At 54.3% G+C, this 14,932-nt stretch overlaps 3 protein-coding genes across 3 annotated transcripts; all 3 read left to right on the plus strand.

Moving 5' to 3' along the window:
* Positions 1 to 3,501: 3,501 nt before the first annotated feature.
* Positions 3,502 to 4,839, plus strand: CGCS363_v001942 (uncharacterized protein; the record flags this gene model as incomplete). The annotated part of the gene is made up of 1 exon (XM_036633791.1): positions 3,502 to 4,839. The coding sequence occupies one exon, from the start codon at positions 3,502 to 3,504 to the stop codon at positions 4,837 to 4,839; it is 1,338 nt and encodes a 445-aa protein (XP_036502746.1).
* Positions 4,840 to 7,030: 2,191 nt separating this feature from the next.
* On the plus strand, positions 7,031 to 8,104 carry chs7 (Chitin synthase export chaperone; the record flags this gene model as incomplete). Its single annotated transcript, XM_036633792.1, has 2 exons — positions 7,031 to 7,271; positions 7,335 to 8,104. The coding sequence occupies 2 exons, from the start codon at positions 7,031 to 7,033 to the stop codon at positions 8,102 to 8,104; spliced, it is 1,011 nt and encodes a 336-aa protein (XP_036502747.1).
* A 3,448-nt stretch (positions 8,105 to 11,552) lies between these two features.
* Positions 11,553 to 13,957, plus strand: CGCS363_v001944 (uncharacterized protein; the record flags this gene model as incomplete). Its single annotated transcript, XM_036633793.1, has 2 exons — positions 11,553 to 13,825; positions 13,882 to 13,957. The coding sequence occupies 2 exons, from the start codon at positions 11,553 to 11,555 to the stop codon at positions 13,955 to 13,957; spliced, it is 2,349 nt and encodes a 782-aa protein (XP_036502740.1).
* Positions 13,958 to 14,932: the final 975 nt, after the last annotated feature.

The following is a 14,932-nucleotide window of genomic DNA, read 5'->3' on the forward strand; positions in this document are numbered from 1 at the left end:
ACCGGCAGTGTGCAATGGTGCTTGCTGTTGGGAACTCCGCAGTTGCAGCTCACTCGCCCCTCCTCAAATGACGCCTGGTCCTGGGGGTCTTGTGCTGCATGTCTGGCGGGATTCTTGGTTGATCGGTTATGATCCCGATTTCCAGTCTATAGGAGCCTTTGTCGGTTCGTGCTTGTTGCGAATTTGATTTACCACGGCCCGGATTCGTCTCAGCTGCCCGGTCGCATTTGTTTGATACCTTACGTTCGACAAGTCGGACATACCGGTGTCAGAAGAGCTAATGGCCTTGGGTGGTGGAGAGAGCTGAGAATCAACTCCTCATGGTATGGCAAAATCTGCTGGGTCGGAGAAGGGGAACTCCACTGTCGACGTCTTCTTTACAGTGCTCTCCCCTGTGAACTGCTCGTTATGTTATCCGACGACGACGACGGGTTGGCAGCTACCGGTGACAATGGCGCGAGTCCGCTTCGCAGGCCTTCTTTCTTGTTCGGATGACTCGCATCATCCTCCACCCCCGGAACGCCCGTCTCTATTCAGCTGTTTGCTCTTTGCTGCGGATTATCATGCTGCCACCCTCGCTGCAGCTCTCGTTTGGTTGGGAGGCATTGGCCATTCTTAGGACGGCCCCTATCGGTCCGGGCGGATGGTCTCGAGGGGCCAACGCCGCCATTCTCTGCCTCTCCAGGTTCCGGGTTCAGGCTCCTGGAACTGAACACCAACTGGCCACCAAAACTCAATCATCAGTCCCTTCACAGTGGGACTGTTCTGCTGCGCTATCCATAGTGCGGCCTGCGGAGCAAAGCCTCAGAGGTAGCAGCAGTAGCGGCGGCGGTGGCAGCAAACGCCGTCGCTAAATTGATGCCTCGAGCGGTTTAGCCTCTTGACGCCGCATACGAGGCCTGCTCCCCCCAGTACCTGGCCCTCTCAATCTATTCGTGCAAGGAAGGCAGAAATAGACGGAGACATGGTGGCTTATGACGAAAGTAGGGATTTACGGGCACACATTTCGGACTTCCTTACTTCATTTGGCTCACTTCGCTGCCCGCCGATCGTTACAGCACCACCGTGAGAGGAAGTTGGCGCGCGCACTCCTTTTCTTTCTAGTTGCTTACGCTGTCTTGGCTAACCTTCATCCCCAGTATGACGGAGGAAGCGTCCAGCGATGAGTACCGCAGCGGTTCAGGAGTATCACACATCGGCTCTACAAAAGGTGGTGATGCTGGGCTTGATTATCCACCGCCGGTCGGAGGCAACAGAAAGGGTTCCAATGGCACTGTCCGTGGTATTTCGTCGCTGTTGTACCCTCCCGGTTTTTGGCCCCGCGCTGATCCGACTATCCGCACACCTATTGTCCGCTGGGACCCGCCTGCCCGCTGCCGCCGACCCTGAGTGAGTGAGACGACGCTCCTCCGGCCGGCGGTCCGCAATCCGCGGGTTGTGTTGGTTGTTGTTGGAGGGCGGTGGTTTTGTCTTGTCCAAATCGAACAAACTTCAGGTGGCCCCCGATCTGTAGTTGTCGGGAGTGCATTTACGTGTGCGCCACCAAGCTCAACCTCGACGAGGGCACGATGAGGGGGTTTTGCTGTGCTTTAGGTTGGGGCTTTGTTGCCGTTGTGTCTTCTCCTGATGCTCCGTGGGGTTCTGAGGGAGCACCCACACTGTCTCTGAGGCGGTGTCGTAGACGCATATTGCTTTTTGACGGTCTTGCCCGGACGTTGCGCGCCATCCGCAACTGCGGTCTCGGCCGTTGGCCTGTGATGAGTATGGACTCGAGGCCTCGCATATCTAGTCCCATTGTCGTTTCCATAGTGGTTTGTTTTTGGTCGTGCCTAAAAGATTTTCTTCGACTTGATATGACCGACGAGAGTGATTTGGAGATGTTGCTCGTGTGGACCAGCCTGAGCGTTGACATGCCTACCGCCAACAACCAAGCATTGCAGCGCAGCCTACAGCGTCACGGTGCATCCCTAGACATGTGTAGAGATATGGTTGATCTGTGATCCTCGTGGTCACTGTGGCTGCAAAAAGTCGGTCAAGCTAACGACGCAGGCTGCGGTGGATATTTATCATTTCACTCAGACAGACAGACACTTGAAATGTCGACTTGCTTTGGCCCGGCTGCAACCATACCTTGATGCTGTCTGCATACCTAGGAGCACTGAGCTTTTGAAGCTCCGTCCAAGAGGAAAGATGGCACTGCCAATTCATGCTTGGTGGTAACAGATGCACATCATGTTCTTGGCCGGCCCTCCGTTCCGCTATGAACTTGCTGTCAATGCTCCGGGAAGACATATAGATGATCCAGGAAAACGTTTAGGAGGAAGTGCAAGACGAAAGTGGCAGGACAATACGACCTCGATATAAGAAAACCAAGTCTTGCGAGAAAAGAACTCCACGGCGTCAGCTGTCCCAAGATTCCCGTAGTCAGGTTCCTATATATGGTGTCTCGTGCAATATTGCAGTGGTGAAGAAGGTTGTGTCGTCTTTTTTGTGACGACAAGCTGAGGACCTGTCTCCTTGCCTCAGCTGGACACAGCTAGACAGTTGTCGAAAAGACAACGACCCTTTCATCTGCGCTACATGTTCATTAGATGACAACCGCTTAGATTACGAAGTCAAATATCACAATGAGAACTAACTGATCATGGGCAACCTTCCTAAGTCCCAAGAACTTCTGAAATCTACAGACATAACTCCGAGATATCAAAAATTTCATGCTCCTCTTTACATCTGTATATTAAGTAATTTGAGAGCTGAGGCATGTGGATGTGCGGGCTACGCTCATGACTTTTCTCCTTCATTGAGTGCCTTGATGAACACACTCATATATTTTGTCTTGAAGAAGGCTCAGCGCAGCCTAAGCCACATTGGCGGTTGGTTGCCAATGGTGGAAGTCTAAGTTGTGAAATGAACGATACTGGTCGCCAGGTTGGATATCCAAGGTCGCCTCAGCAGTCATCAATTTATCTTTGATTCCAATCCGCATCCTTACTGTGTGTCTTCTTAAATGGTTAGCAAATAGGTTGGTCTGAGAGAATTTGGAAACCACCGACTTGCTTCCCAGCTCTGTGAATCGGATTATGTTTCATTTCAGTGTGTTTGCGGTGAGAGTACCTTGTGTTATCTAGTTAAAGTTCAGGCAACAGGAGGTCAACTTCTCTCTGTCAAGAATGACAGTAGCAGACCGAGAATCGTGGGATCCCATTCGCCGAGACTTTATCACCCACAAAGTTACTGGCGAAAGCCAAGGTCAGGTGGTAAGAACGACCTCTTTCTCTTATCCCTCTTCAACGTTCCATCACAGAGGTTGCGTTTCGGAGATGGTATGGCACAGCTAACAACCCGTTGAATCTTTTCATGGCCTTCGTAGATGGCTTCCCTGGGATATTTATCAAGCCAGAGCAGAGGCGACGTTTGGCATACTGCCATCCTTTCCTTAATGCCTTCAACGCTGAGAACGTCCTAACATCGCGAGCTTAATATACCACACCATCCGCAAAGATGCAAAGATATCCCCTCGAAGAGATAGCCGCAGCTATGGCCCGCGATCCCTTCTCGTCGTCTTCTGTCTCTCAAACTACCGAGGACATTGAGTTGGTTGACATGTCCTCACACAACGAGGCCATGACTTCGATCTTCAAGGCCGCCGAAGCACCTCGGTCGACCTTCACTCTCGACAAGACGAGGTTCTACCTCCCCGAGGGACCGCTGTCCGACGACGCCTTCTGGGTACCGCTTCCCGACGGCGACCGCGGCAAAGTAGACCACCGCGGACCCCACCTGGTCGACACCGAGCCCATAGTCAAGATCAAAAAGCGGGCGAGGGGCATGTCGTACCGTGGCGGCTCCTGGATCGTTGACATCGACCTCCAGCGGCCGCGGTGCTTCGTCGCGCACGGCACCATGGCGGAGGAGTGCATGATCCGAAGGATGCAGACGGACTGCCGCGCCGCAGCGAAGAGGCTCGCTGCCACCATGGGCGGGATATTCTGGCAGCGAATTCAGGGCGGTGGTGGCGTCGACAGACTCACAAACCCGGACATCGCAGGCTGTCTGGCCCGCACGGCAGACGCGCTCTTTGAATTCACAAATATCACGGGGCGGTTCATCGAGGCGACGAGAAGACGGCATCTGAAGGAAGACGTGTCTCCATTGTTCAAGGGGGTGTTGAAGTTGCTGGGCATCGTGGAGTGGCACCGCGTCCACCGGGCCGTCAACGCGGTGCAGATTCTCCGGAGGTTGTTTGAGGGACTCACCGCGCGCTGTGTCACGGGCGAAGAGAAGATGGCCCAGTATGCCGCGCAGAGCTGCAAAAAAACGTACATGCTCGGTATGATGGGCTGGCGTCTTGCGCCGGACTCGATAGGCTCGCAACAGGGCGCGTTGTCGCAAGCTCTGCACTCATTACATGTACTAGGCACGGCAGACTGGATGGGCTATGACGCCCAGGAGGTTAAGGCGAGGATGGCTCAGAAGAGCACGCCGGTGTGTCTCGTCAAAGACAACTTCTTCTGCGCGTGGACTTTTGGGATGGCTGTGCGGTTTCTTACGCATCAGAACCTGCAGTGCTCGTGGAGTGCCGCCGAGCTCGCAAACTGTCCAGGCCCGTGGCGGTTCGAGGGTCACATCTACACGTCGCACCTGGAGATGTTGAAGACGCTGCCCTGGGTTGAGTGCTTCACAGGGTTGGAGCATACGAGGGTACGGTTCCGTCCTGTTAGTTGCAGCGGATGCTATGATAGGTTTTATGAGGGCAAGAGGGAAGACGGGGAGAAGAGCAAGAGGGCAAAGAAGGAGAAGCCGGAAGGCAAGAAGCTGACGGGAACGAGGACTTGGTGATGCATATCCGCTTTGAGGGCGCTTCGAGGTTGAGCTGAGGTCAATCCGAGTCTATGCGGCTCTGCGTGCGTGAGGCAGCATGGCTAGTCGTATTCCTACCCGTTAGATCAATAATGAGTAATGCGTCCATGTCTAAGCTGTGGCGCCGCTTATTTCCACTTGGTGGTTCAAAGAGATTGTAGTGTTGACTGATGTCCGAGCACCGGTGCCACGCTGTTGTATTACGGGCTGAGAATAGCATTCCGTTTGAAGAATACTGAGATAATTGGTTGATCCCGTTGACGTTTGAAAGACACCATGCTTGGAGGAAATGTACAGCTAAAGATTACCGTCAGCCTTATGCGTTGCGTGAATGCTGACTGACAACTCGCGGCGGACGTCATATGAGTATGATACGGGATGGCCTCGACATTCGCTTAATAGCATCGCAGTACAAGCAGTTGCTTGATGTTGGCTGGTGTTTCAACGACGATTTCGCTTAGTTGTTAAGCGCGGCGACTTGTCCACCGCCTCTGCTGGTGGTAACAGAAGGACAGGTTGATTGCTGCAAGTGACGTAGTTTGATGGAAACGACTCAGTAACGAGTTGAAGACACGAATGGAGAGCACACCTCCCAGGCCCAGGATGGGAGCATCAGGAGAGTTTTGCGACTTGGGACGAAATCATGCGACGGTTGACTGGACGACTGCGGGGAGAACAGTGCCCACGTCATTGACAGCGGGAGTTTGCTGTTCTCTGCATGGTTTTACCGTTTCGAAAGCTTCTGCTGCGGAGACCAGCACATTGGTGAACTGCACTATGGGCAATCTTGAGGCGAGTAATCAAGACAAGACTGAGGCTGAGGATATGGTGTTTGAGACTAGGAGAAAGAATGAGTAAGAATACTACGGATGATATGAACACGAATAGCGTCACAGCGTTAAGCAGAAACTGAGGTGCGACTGGATGCGACAGCTGGAAACAGCTGGGCACGACAGTGACAGTCAACCGGCGGACCGTGTTCAGGCGTTGGACGGGGCGACGGGGCCTCGTGTTCGAGCTAGCGGGGAAGATTTGCTGTCGCTAAATCAAAGTAGGCAGGGGTAACGGTGCTTGAATGGGCCAAATTGCCGAAACGGTGGAGATGCAAAAAACACGAAGCGACGCTTTTATTGGATATTGGGGGCGGAAGGAGAGGTGTCGGCCAATGGAAGGGACCAAAACGGTCAGGGGGAAGGGGTAAGGGAAAAAAAAAAAAAAAGAAGAAGAGGAAGCAGCGGGGAGCGGGCTGGACTGGACTCAGAAAGTGGCAGGAACTTCAGGGAAGGCGCTTCTTCCAGCAGGAATTCGATGGTGGATGGTGGATGGTTGATGGTTGATGGCCGTGGTCCACGTCCCTCAGCTGGCTGCCCCTGCCCCTTCCTTTTCTGCAGTGCACCTGCTTTGCCTTGCATCCACCTCGACCAACCACCAACCACCAATCACCAAGAACGGCTAGCCAACCGGGGAGGCGCTACCTGCCCGCCCTCCACTGGAACATTGGACGTGCCTGCCTTGTTGATCTTGCTCCTGAGTGGGCTCTTTCCTCCCTTTTTCCACGGCAACGCTGCTCCAACGTCCCCGTCAAGCGTCAGCTTCTCTGCTCGTCGGACAGCAACCGCACCCTCGCTGCCAACCACCCCGGGCACTCAAACCTCATCAAGCCTCATCTTGAATCGGTCTCTGCCCAGTCGTTCGTTCCCGCACTCTCGCTCCGACCATCGTCGCCGTCCACTCGCCGCCGTTGCCGTCATTCCAAGTCTCCATCTCCATCTCCGACCGTCACTGTCACCGTCACCGTCGCCATCTACCGATCGCTTCACGTCTTGTCCCTGACCACCGTCCCGCATTCTTCTCATCCCCTTCCGTACGACGACAACGAACCGATACCCCGACGACATCCCTTGCCGTCCATCGAATATTCATTCCCCCAATACGCGAATACCCGCGCCATCGTCTCCTTCGTTCGCGACGACGCATCCCCATCATCTCGAACCACTTCAGCCATCCATACCCAGATTACCCTCGCTTCCCCCTGTCGAGCCGCCGCCACCACCAGTCTCTTGACAACCTTGGTCTCTCTCGCGCCCATCCATCTGCGAGCAACGACTCGAATCTCCTCAACTTGATCCAAACCCATCGACGTCGCCGTACCGCGGCCAGATAGCCCAACATGTCTGGCTTCGGCGACTTCACCAACATCTGCCACATGGCCCCGCTGCCGTTGTGCGCATCCATCGGCCCCGTCACCTCCGTGACGAGCGGCGTCGGTATCGAGCCCGACTGCTATGCCCGCAATATCGAACTAGCGAACACCATCATCTTCGAGGGTGCTGCCAGCGCTATGCACATCGTTGCTCTCCTCATGACCGTTGTCATGATTCTGCACATTCGCGGCAAATTTACTGCTGTTGGTGAGTTACCTCTGAGCTTGACGATACCCCGCGACCCAAACCCCCGCTGACTTGATATCACAGGTCGCAAGGAAATTCTCACCTTCTTCTACCTGTACATGCTCCTCAGTTTCATCTCACTCTGCCTTGACGCCGGCGTGGTTCCCCCGGGCTCGGCTCCGTACCCGTACTTCGTGTCAGTCCAAAATGGCTTGACGTCGGCCCTCGTCACTTGCCTGTTGATCAACGGCTTCGTTGGATTCCAGCTGTACGAAGACGGCACTCCGCTTTCCATCTGGCTGCTCCGTGTATGCTGCGTCGTAGCATTCGCCATCTGCTTCCTGGTTTCGCTTGCGACCTTTAAGTCTTGGGCAGGCCTCGGCCCCACCAACACTGTCGGACTGTTCGTCGTACTCTACCTGCTCAATGCCATCGAGCTTTTCGTCTACGTCGCCCTCCAGATTTTGCTTGTCGTTAGAACCCTGCAGGACCGCTGGCCGTTGGGTGACATTGCCTTTGGTGTCTTCTTCTTTGTTGTCGGCCAGGTCATCCTGTATGCCGTCAGCACACAGATTTGCACCGCCATCAGCCACTACCTTGACGGCCTCTTCTTCGCTACGATCTGCAACCTCTTGGGCGTTATGATGGTCTACAAGTACTGGGACTCGATCACGCGAGAGGACCTCGAATTCTCAGTCGGCACTAGGATGAACAACTGGGAGGTCAAGGAGCTGCTGCCCGAGGAGGACCGTCGTGCGACTGTGTACGACGATCCGTATGGTCATGTTAGCCAGGCTAGTGGCTATGATCACTCGTACTCCCCGTCTCCGGCGAGACACTCGGGCCGATACTGAGTGAGGGAAGGCAACGAAGATGAAGTAGGACACAGATGACGACAATTTCACTATAGCATTGGGTCGGATCGGCGTTTGGGAAAAACTGTCTTTCCAGGTCGGGTCGGTGCAGCACTCACGGCCGTTTTTTGAGTTTCAGCGCCCACAGACGGCCGATGCGGGGCCGGCTGTGATGACAAGAGGAGGAGGGTTAATAACGTTACAGGTATTGATGCCAGCGGTTATCCATAGTACATAGTCTAATTCCATTGAGATATGAGAAACTTGTGGCGTTACAAAATGTGCATTACGCCCGAGATGTGGCCGCGAAGGATTTTTGCCCTTCTGGTCCATCTGATCGACGAGATCGCAGAAGATGGCTTGATATGTCTAGATTGGAAAGTCGATTCGAGACTCGGGTTCGTTCAGTCGGATATGATGAGAAATCAGAAGGCAGTATATGGGCAAAAGCAGTCCCGGCAGGTAAGAGGGAGGGATATTGATTTTAAAGTTTCAGATAGGATGGATTGAAATAGAAATTCCAGTACATGAAGTAAGTAATGCTGAATTTAGTTTTGGTTATGGAGTCTCTTGCCATCATTGAACCTTATTCGGCTGGAAGGGCATGCCTTGACACCGAAGTTAACGAGGCTCTCGGAATCAGCGACACGACACGACACGACACGGCAAGCTTGACTCTGCTTCCCCAGGTACTCATCGAGTCGAGCGTGAATCGGTTCAAGGTACCTAGTACTGGGTATGGTGATGCGGAGAGCTCCGGGAGAAGCAGCCGACACTGCGGGCGGCGGCGTTGCATCATTGCCGGACTGGAGGACTGGAGGTGTGGAGGAGGTTCGTTATCGGGAGCATCGGATCTGTTATCGAGATGCGCTAGTCTGAAGCTAAGGGGGTTTGCTCGCACTCTGCGCGAATCACGTGTGCTGGCGAGCACCTAAGGTATCGATAGGTGAGGACGGATAAGCACCCCCTAAAGCATTTTGCGTTTGTTGCGGCTGTGTTAGCACTTAGTGTACTAAGTATGCCCCCCTTTTAGCAGCCGACGGGACAGTTGACGGGAGGTAACGGGAAGGTAACCACCTCAACCTAGGTAAGGGAATGGGATGGATGGCTTAGGAATACCTTAGGCAGAATGACGGATGGACTAGGTGGTGCAGTAACCGAAATTCTATCCGTACCTTACCTCCTTTGGTTGGAAGTCAATGGACTTAGTATTTGCAGCAGTTTATGCGCAGCTGGTCCGAGCAGGACAATGTGACAAGCTTACCTTACCTCGTGTCAGGCCAAGCCAGGCCAGGTCAGCCACCTCGCCTTGCGTTGCAAACTGCACGCAATCAACCTATTTGGTACCATACCTTGTACGCAAAGCAATTAAGCTCCACGCGCCCTATTGTTGAACTTTGGCAGGGAAGGCGTATAAGTTGGGTGCTTCTCAATAGCCAGCAGATAACAGGTTTGGGCCTGCAACATTGACAAGCAAGACTATCTAATTAGCCCAGTACGGCGGGTATATACGTAAGTACTATGGTACAGTAGGTAGGTAGTCAGGATGAGATGAGATCGAGGAAGGTGAGATGATGTGGTTAGGTTGGGTCTCGTAAAAGGTACTTCACTCAATCTGGTGCGTTTGGCCGGTTGGGCTTTCCCTTTGTTGGACTTTTTTTTCCTGCTCCCCTCTATTGTTTCCGATTTTTAATTATTTTCATCTCGTCATGTCTCTCGTCTCTGGGTGCATTTTCTTCCTTTCTTGCACCACAGTCTAGTTTGTCTCTCCGCCTGGTGGCCTCTCCCCTTCTCACTCTCTTCCTCCCCCTTCTATCCTCCAGGCTCCAGGGCCTCTGCTGTAAGGTATCTTGTCGCCGCATAAGGGAACTTGGCCCCGAGCGCGTCAGGTATCCGACCTTATCGTATCCGGCCGGACTCATTGAACTCCGCCGGCGTCCGCGTGCCGTCCCACAGTTGATAGCTTAGTGCTACCTCATCTCTGGAACCTCTCATTACTCCCTCCCTTGTGCGTTTCCGTTACGAATACCTACCGACCAACCTTACCCCAACCAAGCAAGCAAGCATCAAGGGAGCCTAGACGTAACAGGGTCTTGCTCATCTTGCGCGAAATCACGTGCAAACACGCGATATTCCGTCGCGCCGATTTGGCAGATTTGGCAGACTGCTGGATTGCGCCAGCAGCAGAAGCAGAGGTAGCAGCAGTCGAGCATCAGCATCACGCAGGCCGCCCGCTATTGCCCGCCCGTCGTCGTTCACCGACTGAATCATCCATCGGCACCAGCAACAGTCAATCGCCATTCATTCGCACCCATCTTACGGATACCATACCTAGCTAGAGACGCGCATTCCTATCCCCCATCCCGTCACTTAGGTTGCCGCCGCATTGAAGGCCCCCACGGTCGCTCCTGTCTTTGCATTGCCGTTCTCCATTCAACAACCGTGCTCATCAATCACTCAGCCTGGACCAAGCAGCATCAGCTCAGCAGCAGCCAATTCATTTCGACAACCTCCTGAAGGGAAAGACATTGAGGAGGTTTCTTTCGTGGTCATCCCCTGCACTTTGCCTGCCACCCCAACCCGACCAAAACCCGTCCGTCTATCCATCTGCATACCTACCTTTACCTTACGAATACGCTCACTACCTACCTCAGCTAGTCGGCTCAATTTTCAACACCCGACATCCACTCTTCCGCTGCACTACCTCACCTTACCTTCCTTACCTTACTTTAGGTAGGAGGCACACTAGTACCTTCCTGTCTATCCTTACTTTACCTTCCACTCACACCATACCATACCATACCATAATTACTACTGCGTACACCTCCAACCAACCCAACACAACCTTACCTCCACGCTACATCTGCAGCTGGAACTGCATTTCTCTCGCGCCAATACTGACGCCGCTTGACGCATCGCCCACATCCCGGGCAATCCTATCTCTCGGCGAATCTCACCATACCAGCCAGTGTCGCCACAGACATCGCGCCGTCTTCACGTCCCCCGTCCCCGCCGTCTCCCGTCTCCCGTTGTTCTCCTCCTCGTTGCCGCTGCCTTCCCCGTCCTGGAACACACCTAGGCAGGTATTCTTGGACGCTGGAAACCCGCATTTCGTGGCAGGGTACCGGAACCGCGCCCGACGTGAAGCGGATTGATCGACGCACGCGACATCTTCGGCTGCTGCATCCCCGGAGCCGCTGCACTCTAATTCTGCTCACCACCACACCTCTCGTCTTAATGCGAAACTCCAACATTGTCCAAACCGACCGCCCCTGCGAGCTGGAGTAGTCCATCTGCACATTGTCTCGTCTGCTTCCGACAAATTTTCACCGACGACACGAGACTTTACTTTGGATGAACCGCACAGTCGTCCCGCCCCTCACCCGCATTTCACCACTTTGAGCAGGGGCTCTCATCTCACTGCGCCTGCCACAGAGGCATCTTCATCATGCACTTCGACACTGGTGACGGCAGTGGGCCGTCCCGCCAAGACGAAGATAACTATTGGCAGACCCTGCTGCTATCTCACGAGGCTGAAGATGAACAGCATAACAGTAACTTCATGGCCAAGTCTGAGCCTCTTCGCATGCGCCTAGCCGCCCTGACCATGGAAAAGAGGGATCTTGAGAGGCGCATGTTGGAAGTGAACCAGGCCATCAAGAGAGAGCACGGCGGGTTGGAGGAAATCACCATCAAGTATCAAGAGGACCGTCAGAAGCTGCAAATGGACCGAGAAGCCAGAGTTCAACATATGCAGGCTTATTTCGCACAGCACCGCCAAAGAGAGGACGAGAACCGTGCTAGGATCGCCGCTGCCGCCCTTGCTGCTCCCCGGCGCGATTCCGAGACTGTACGCCTTGCACACACGAGCGACGTGATGAACGGCACCAAACCCAATGGTGTCAACGGAGTGACCACTAATGGAGACCACCTCCTCAGCAATAACGGCCTGCCACCTTCCGCCAACCCACCAGATCAGCCGGTGACCATGATCATGGACGCTTCGGGCCAGCGTATCGGACCTGTTCACCGCATTCCCGTTCATGGAGCCGCGGGCGCGCTTCTCGACAAGAGCCCCAAGCGAGCGGTGCAGCTGCGTCCTGGTGTTATGTTCACGGAGCAGGATCTGAGGCGAATCCATGAAGACAAGGATCTCTGGACCGCCGTTATGATCCAGGCCATTGGGGACCAGCAAACGGACGGAAGGCGATGCGCCGTATGCGTCCAAGGCGGAGGCCCCTTTTCAGATTGCACCATCGTGCAAGGGCTTGGATCTTGCGCTAATTCTTACTGGGAGAGACGGAAGCAGGCTGATGGTCAAGCTGTAGACCAGGCGCCTCCGACTGCACAGCACGCCAAAGTCATCAGCACCCGAGATGAAAGCTTCAACGGCACGGCCACACCCATGTCCAGTCGACCTGTTTCTAGGGACAAGAGCACCGGCGAGGGATCGACCATCGCAGATGACACGGAGGAAGACCACACGCCAATCACCCGAGCCAATCTCGTCCTCAAGCATGATGGCAAGGTGTACACGCACCCTGAGTGTATGGAAGGCGTGCCTATCGAGAGGATTGACCCCAGCCACCCATACTGGGACCAGTCATGGCCTGAGATACCGCCTCTGATCCAAGCTAGTCTCGAAAGTTGGCAGGTGAAGTTGGACAACGCCTTACGAACCGGCCAGAAGGGCATGAAATTCCAGTTAGGCCGACAGGTTAATAGGGGCGGCACTATCATGAGCTTCCTGAAGGACGGAGAAATCAGCCCGTACCAGCTTTTGTCCAAGAAGTATATCACGACCAAGCTGGCGAACTACGACACACTGTTTCGCCTGGCCGACACCTTGAAGTGCTTGGAAACATTCGGAACACTCGACATCACTCCGCTGGAGTGGCTTCGCCAGCGCCTGCATGAGATCCTCACGGAGAGCGGCTCTGATTTCAGTTTGTCCAAGACCATCCACGACTTTTACCACGATCGCAAGTACGATGACTTAAGAAAGGCGAACGGCAAGAAGAGCATCGGCAGACCGTCGGGCATGAAAATGACGCCTAGAGACTCCCCAAATTCGGCCAAGGCCACTCCAAACGCCAAGAAACGCAAAATGTTCATCAGCGAGGAATTCCCCGGCCCGTCGCCACAGCGGCCTCTCGCGCCGACGCCTACACCCCAAAACACACAGCCGATAATCAAGAACGACGACTCGGAGCGTAGCGCGCCGCCGACGCCGGATCTTGCGAGGAAAAAACTGAAGGCTGGAAGAGTTCAGGGCAACCCCAAGGATCCGGATCTCGCCTATGAGGGCTTCACCGATGTCGACGAGTTCAGTAGTGACAGAATTGGTAAACACGACTGGGCCCTCAACCGCATCAAGTCTCGTCTGAACACCGTTGGTACTGGTGTAACGCAGTACTGGCACTGGATTCCCGACGATGGCGAGCTCGTTTTTGAGCACCAGGTCCTTGCCGAGGGCGAATCTGCCACATGGGGCATCTACGCCAAGCCGATCAACTTCCATTTGGAGCTCGAGACCATGCAAGAGATCATGTGGGCTGCCGATACCGTGAAGGTCCTGATACGGTGCAAGCCCGGCGTCGTGGTTTCGGCGGACGGCAAGCCACGAGGTGATCTTCTCGCCGAGTTCAAGCGACAACGTACCAAGAAGCGGTTTTTGGCCTTCTGCCGCAAGAAGGGGATTCCGCAAGTGAAGATTGATGCGTACGTAAATGCTACGCTATGATGGATAGTAGATGAACATGGCTAACGCTTCACAGTTCTATTATTGAGCAGGCTTGGGACGAATACGAGTCGCCCGATGTACCGGCAATGGCGGATTCGGAGATTGAGTAATGGTCTGTTGCACAGATCGGAGTGATTGTCATTTCGCGATGAAAATGGTGGAGATACCCTTGGTTCTGGTCTCATGAGCTCGGAGAAGCTCGGGTTACTGGCGTTTTTTGGTGGAAAATGGACAAAGACTGGGAAGATTCAGTCGGTTTGTCGCAAGCTACAGACTTTTATTTCGGGGCGACTTGCGCAGGCGACCGCAAGCATCGCAGAAAAGGCGGTTTGCTGAGTTAATGACGTTGAGTGGCGCGCCCCAGGAGCAGCTTGATTGCGCAGGCAGTCGGGATGTCTGGCTGCCTAGGACGTCTAGTTGGTTTTTCCATCGTTCAGGAGGTCCAGGTGGCAGAACTCAGATCTCTAGACTGATGGATAAAGGGGTAGTTAGGTAGCCAGGCCGAGGGCCATCACAATAGAGAAAGAAGGTTCTGCGGGGATGGGTGCCCATCGCTTTGTCGCAGTTTGGTCTCCGCCGAAATCACCAAGGCTAGGCTTGTTGCCCTGGCGCACGCAGTAAGGCGACCCTCCGGCTTCCCTCCCTCCAACACATGTGTGGCAGCCCTGACAAGCAAGTGTCGATCTCGTGTTTTGAACCGCTCTTGGCATCTGAACGAGGCGGGAGCTTATCCGGACCGGGAAGTGATGGAGGTGGAGGCCGGGAGGACGCATTGGCGGCCCCCACCTCCGCTCCGACCGGACATCCACTCTTGTTCCGCGACCTGGGCCATCCCGGCAAGGTCCAAGGACGGCACGGATTAAGGATTCCGAGCTTATTCATAATGTTGTCGTCGAGAAATACGGTTTGGGCTGCCGTCACTGTCTTGACGTTCATCTAGAGCATGATTATTGATGGTTGGTAGATGCAAACAAGCTTGGCCGTCCGTTTGCTTGGTGAAGAGACTTAGATCATGTCCAGTTCTGGATATTGGTTCGGGAGGATGCATATGTCAGTGGAGATGTCATCACAGAAACAGCCATGCA

Source organism: Colletotrichum siamense (assembly GCF_013390195.1).
Source record: "Colletotrichum siamense strain Cg363 chromosome Unknown KSG_Cg363_contig01, whole genome shotgun sequence".
Classification (NCBI taxonomy): domain Eukaryota; kingdom Fungi; phylum Ascomycota; class Sordariomycetes; order Glomerellales; family Glomerellaceae; genus Colletotrichum; species Colletotrichum siamense.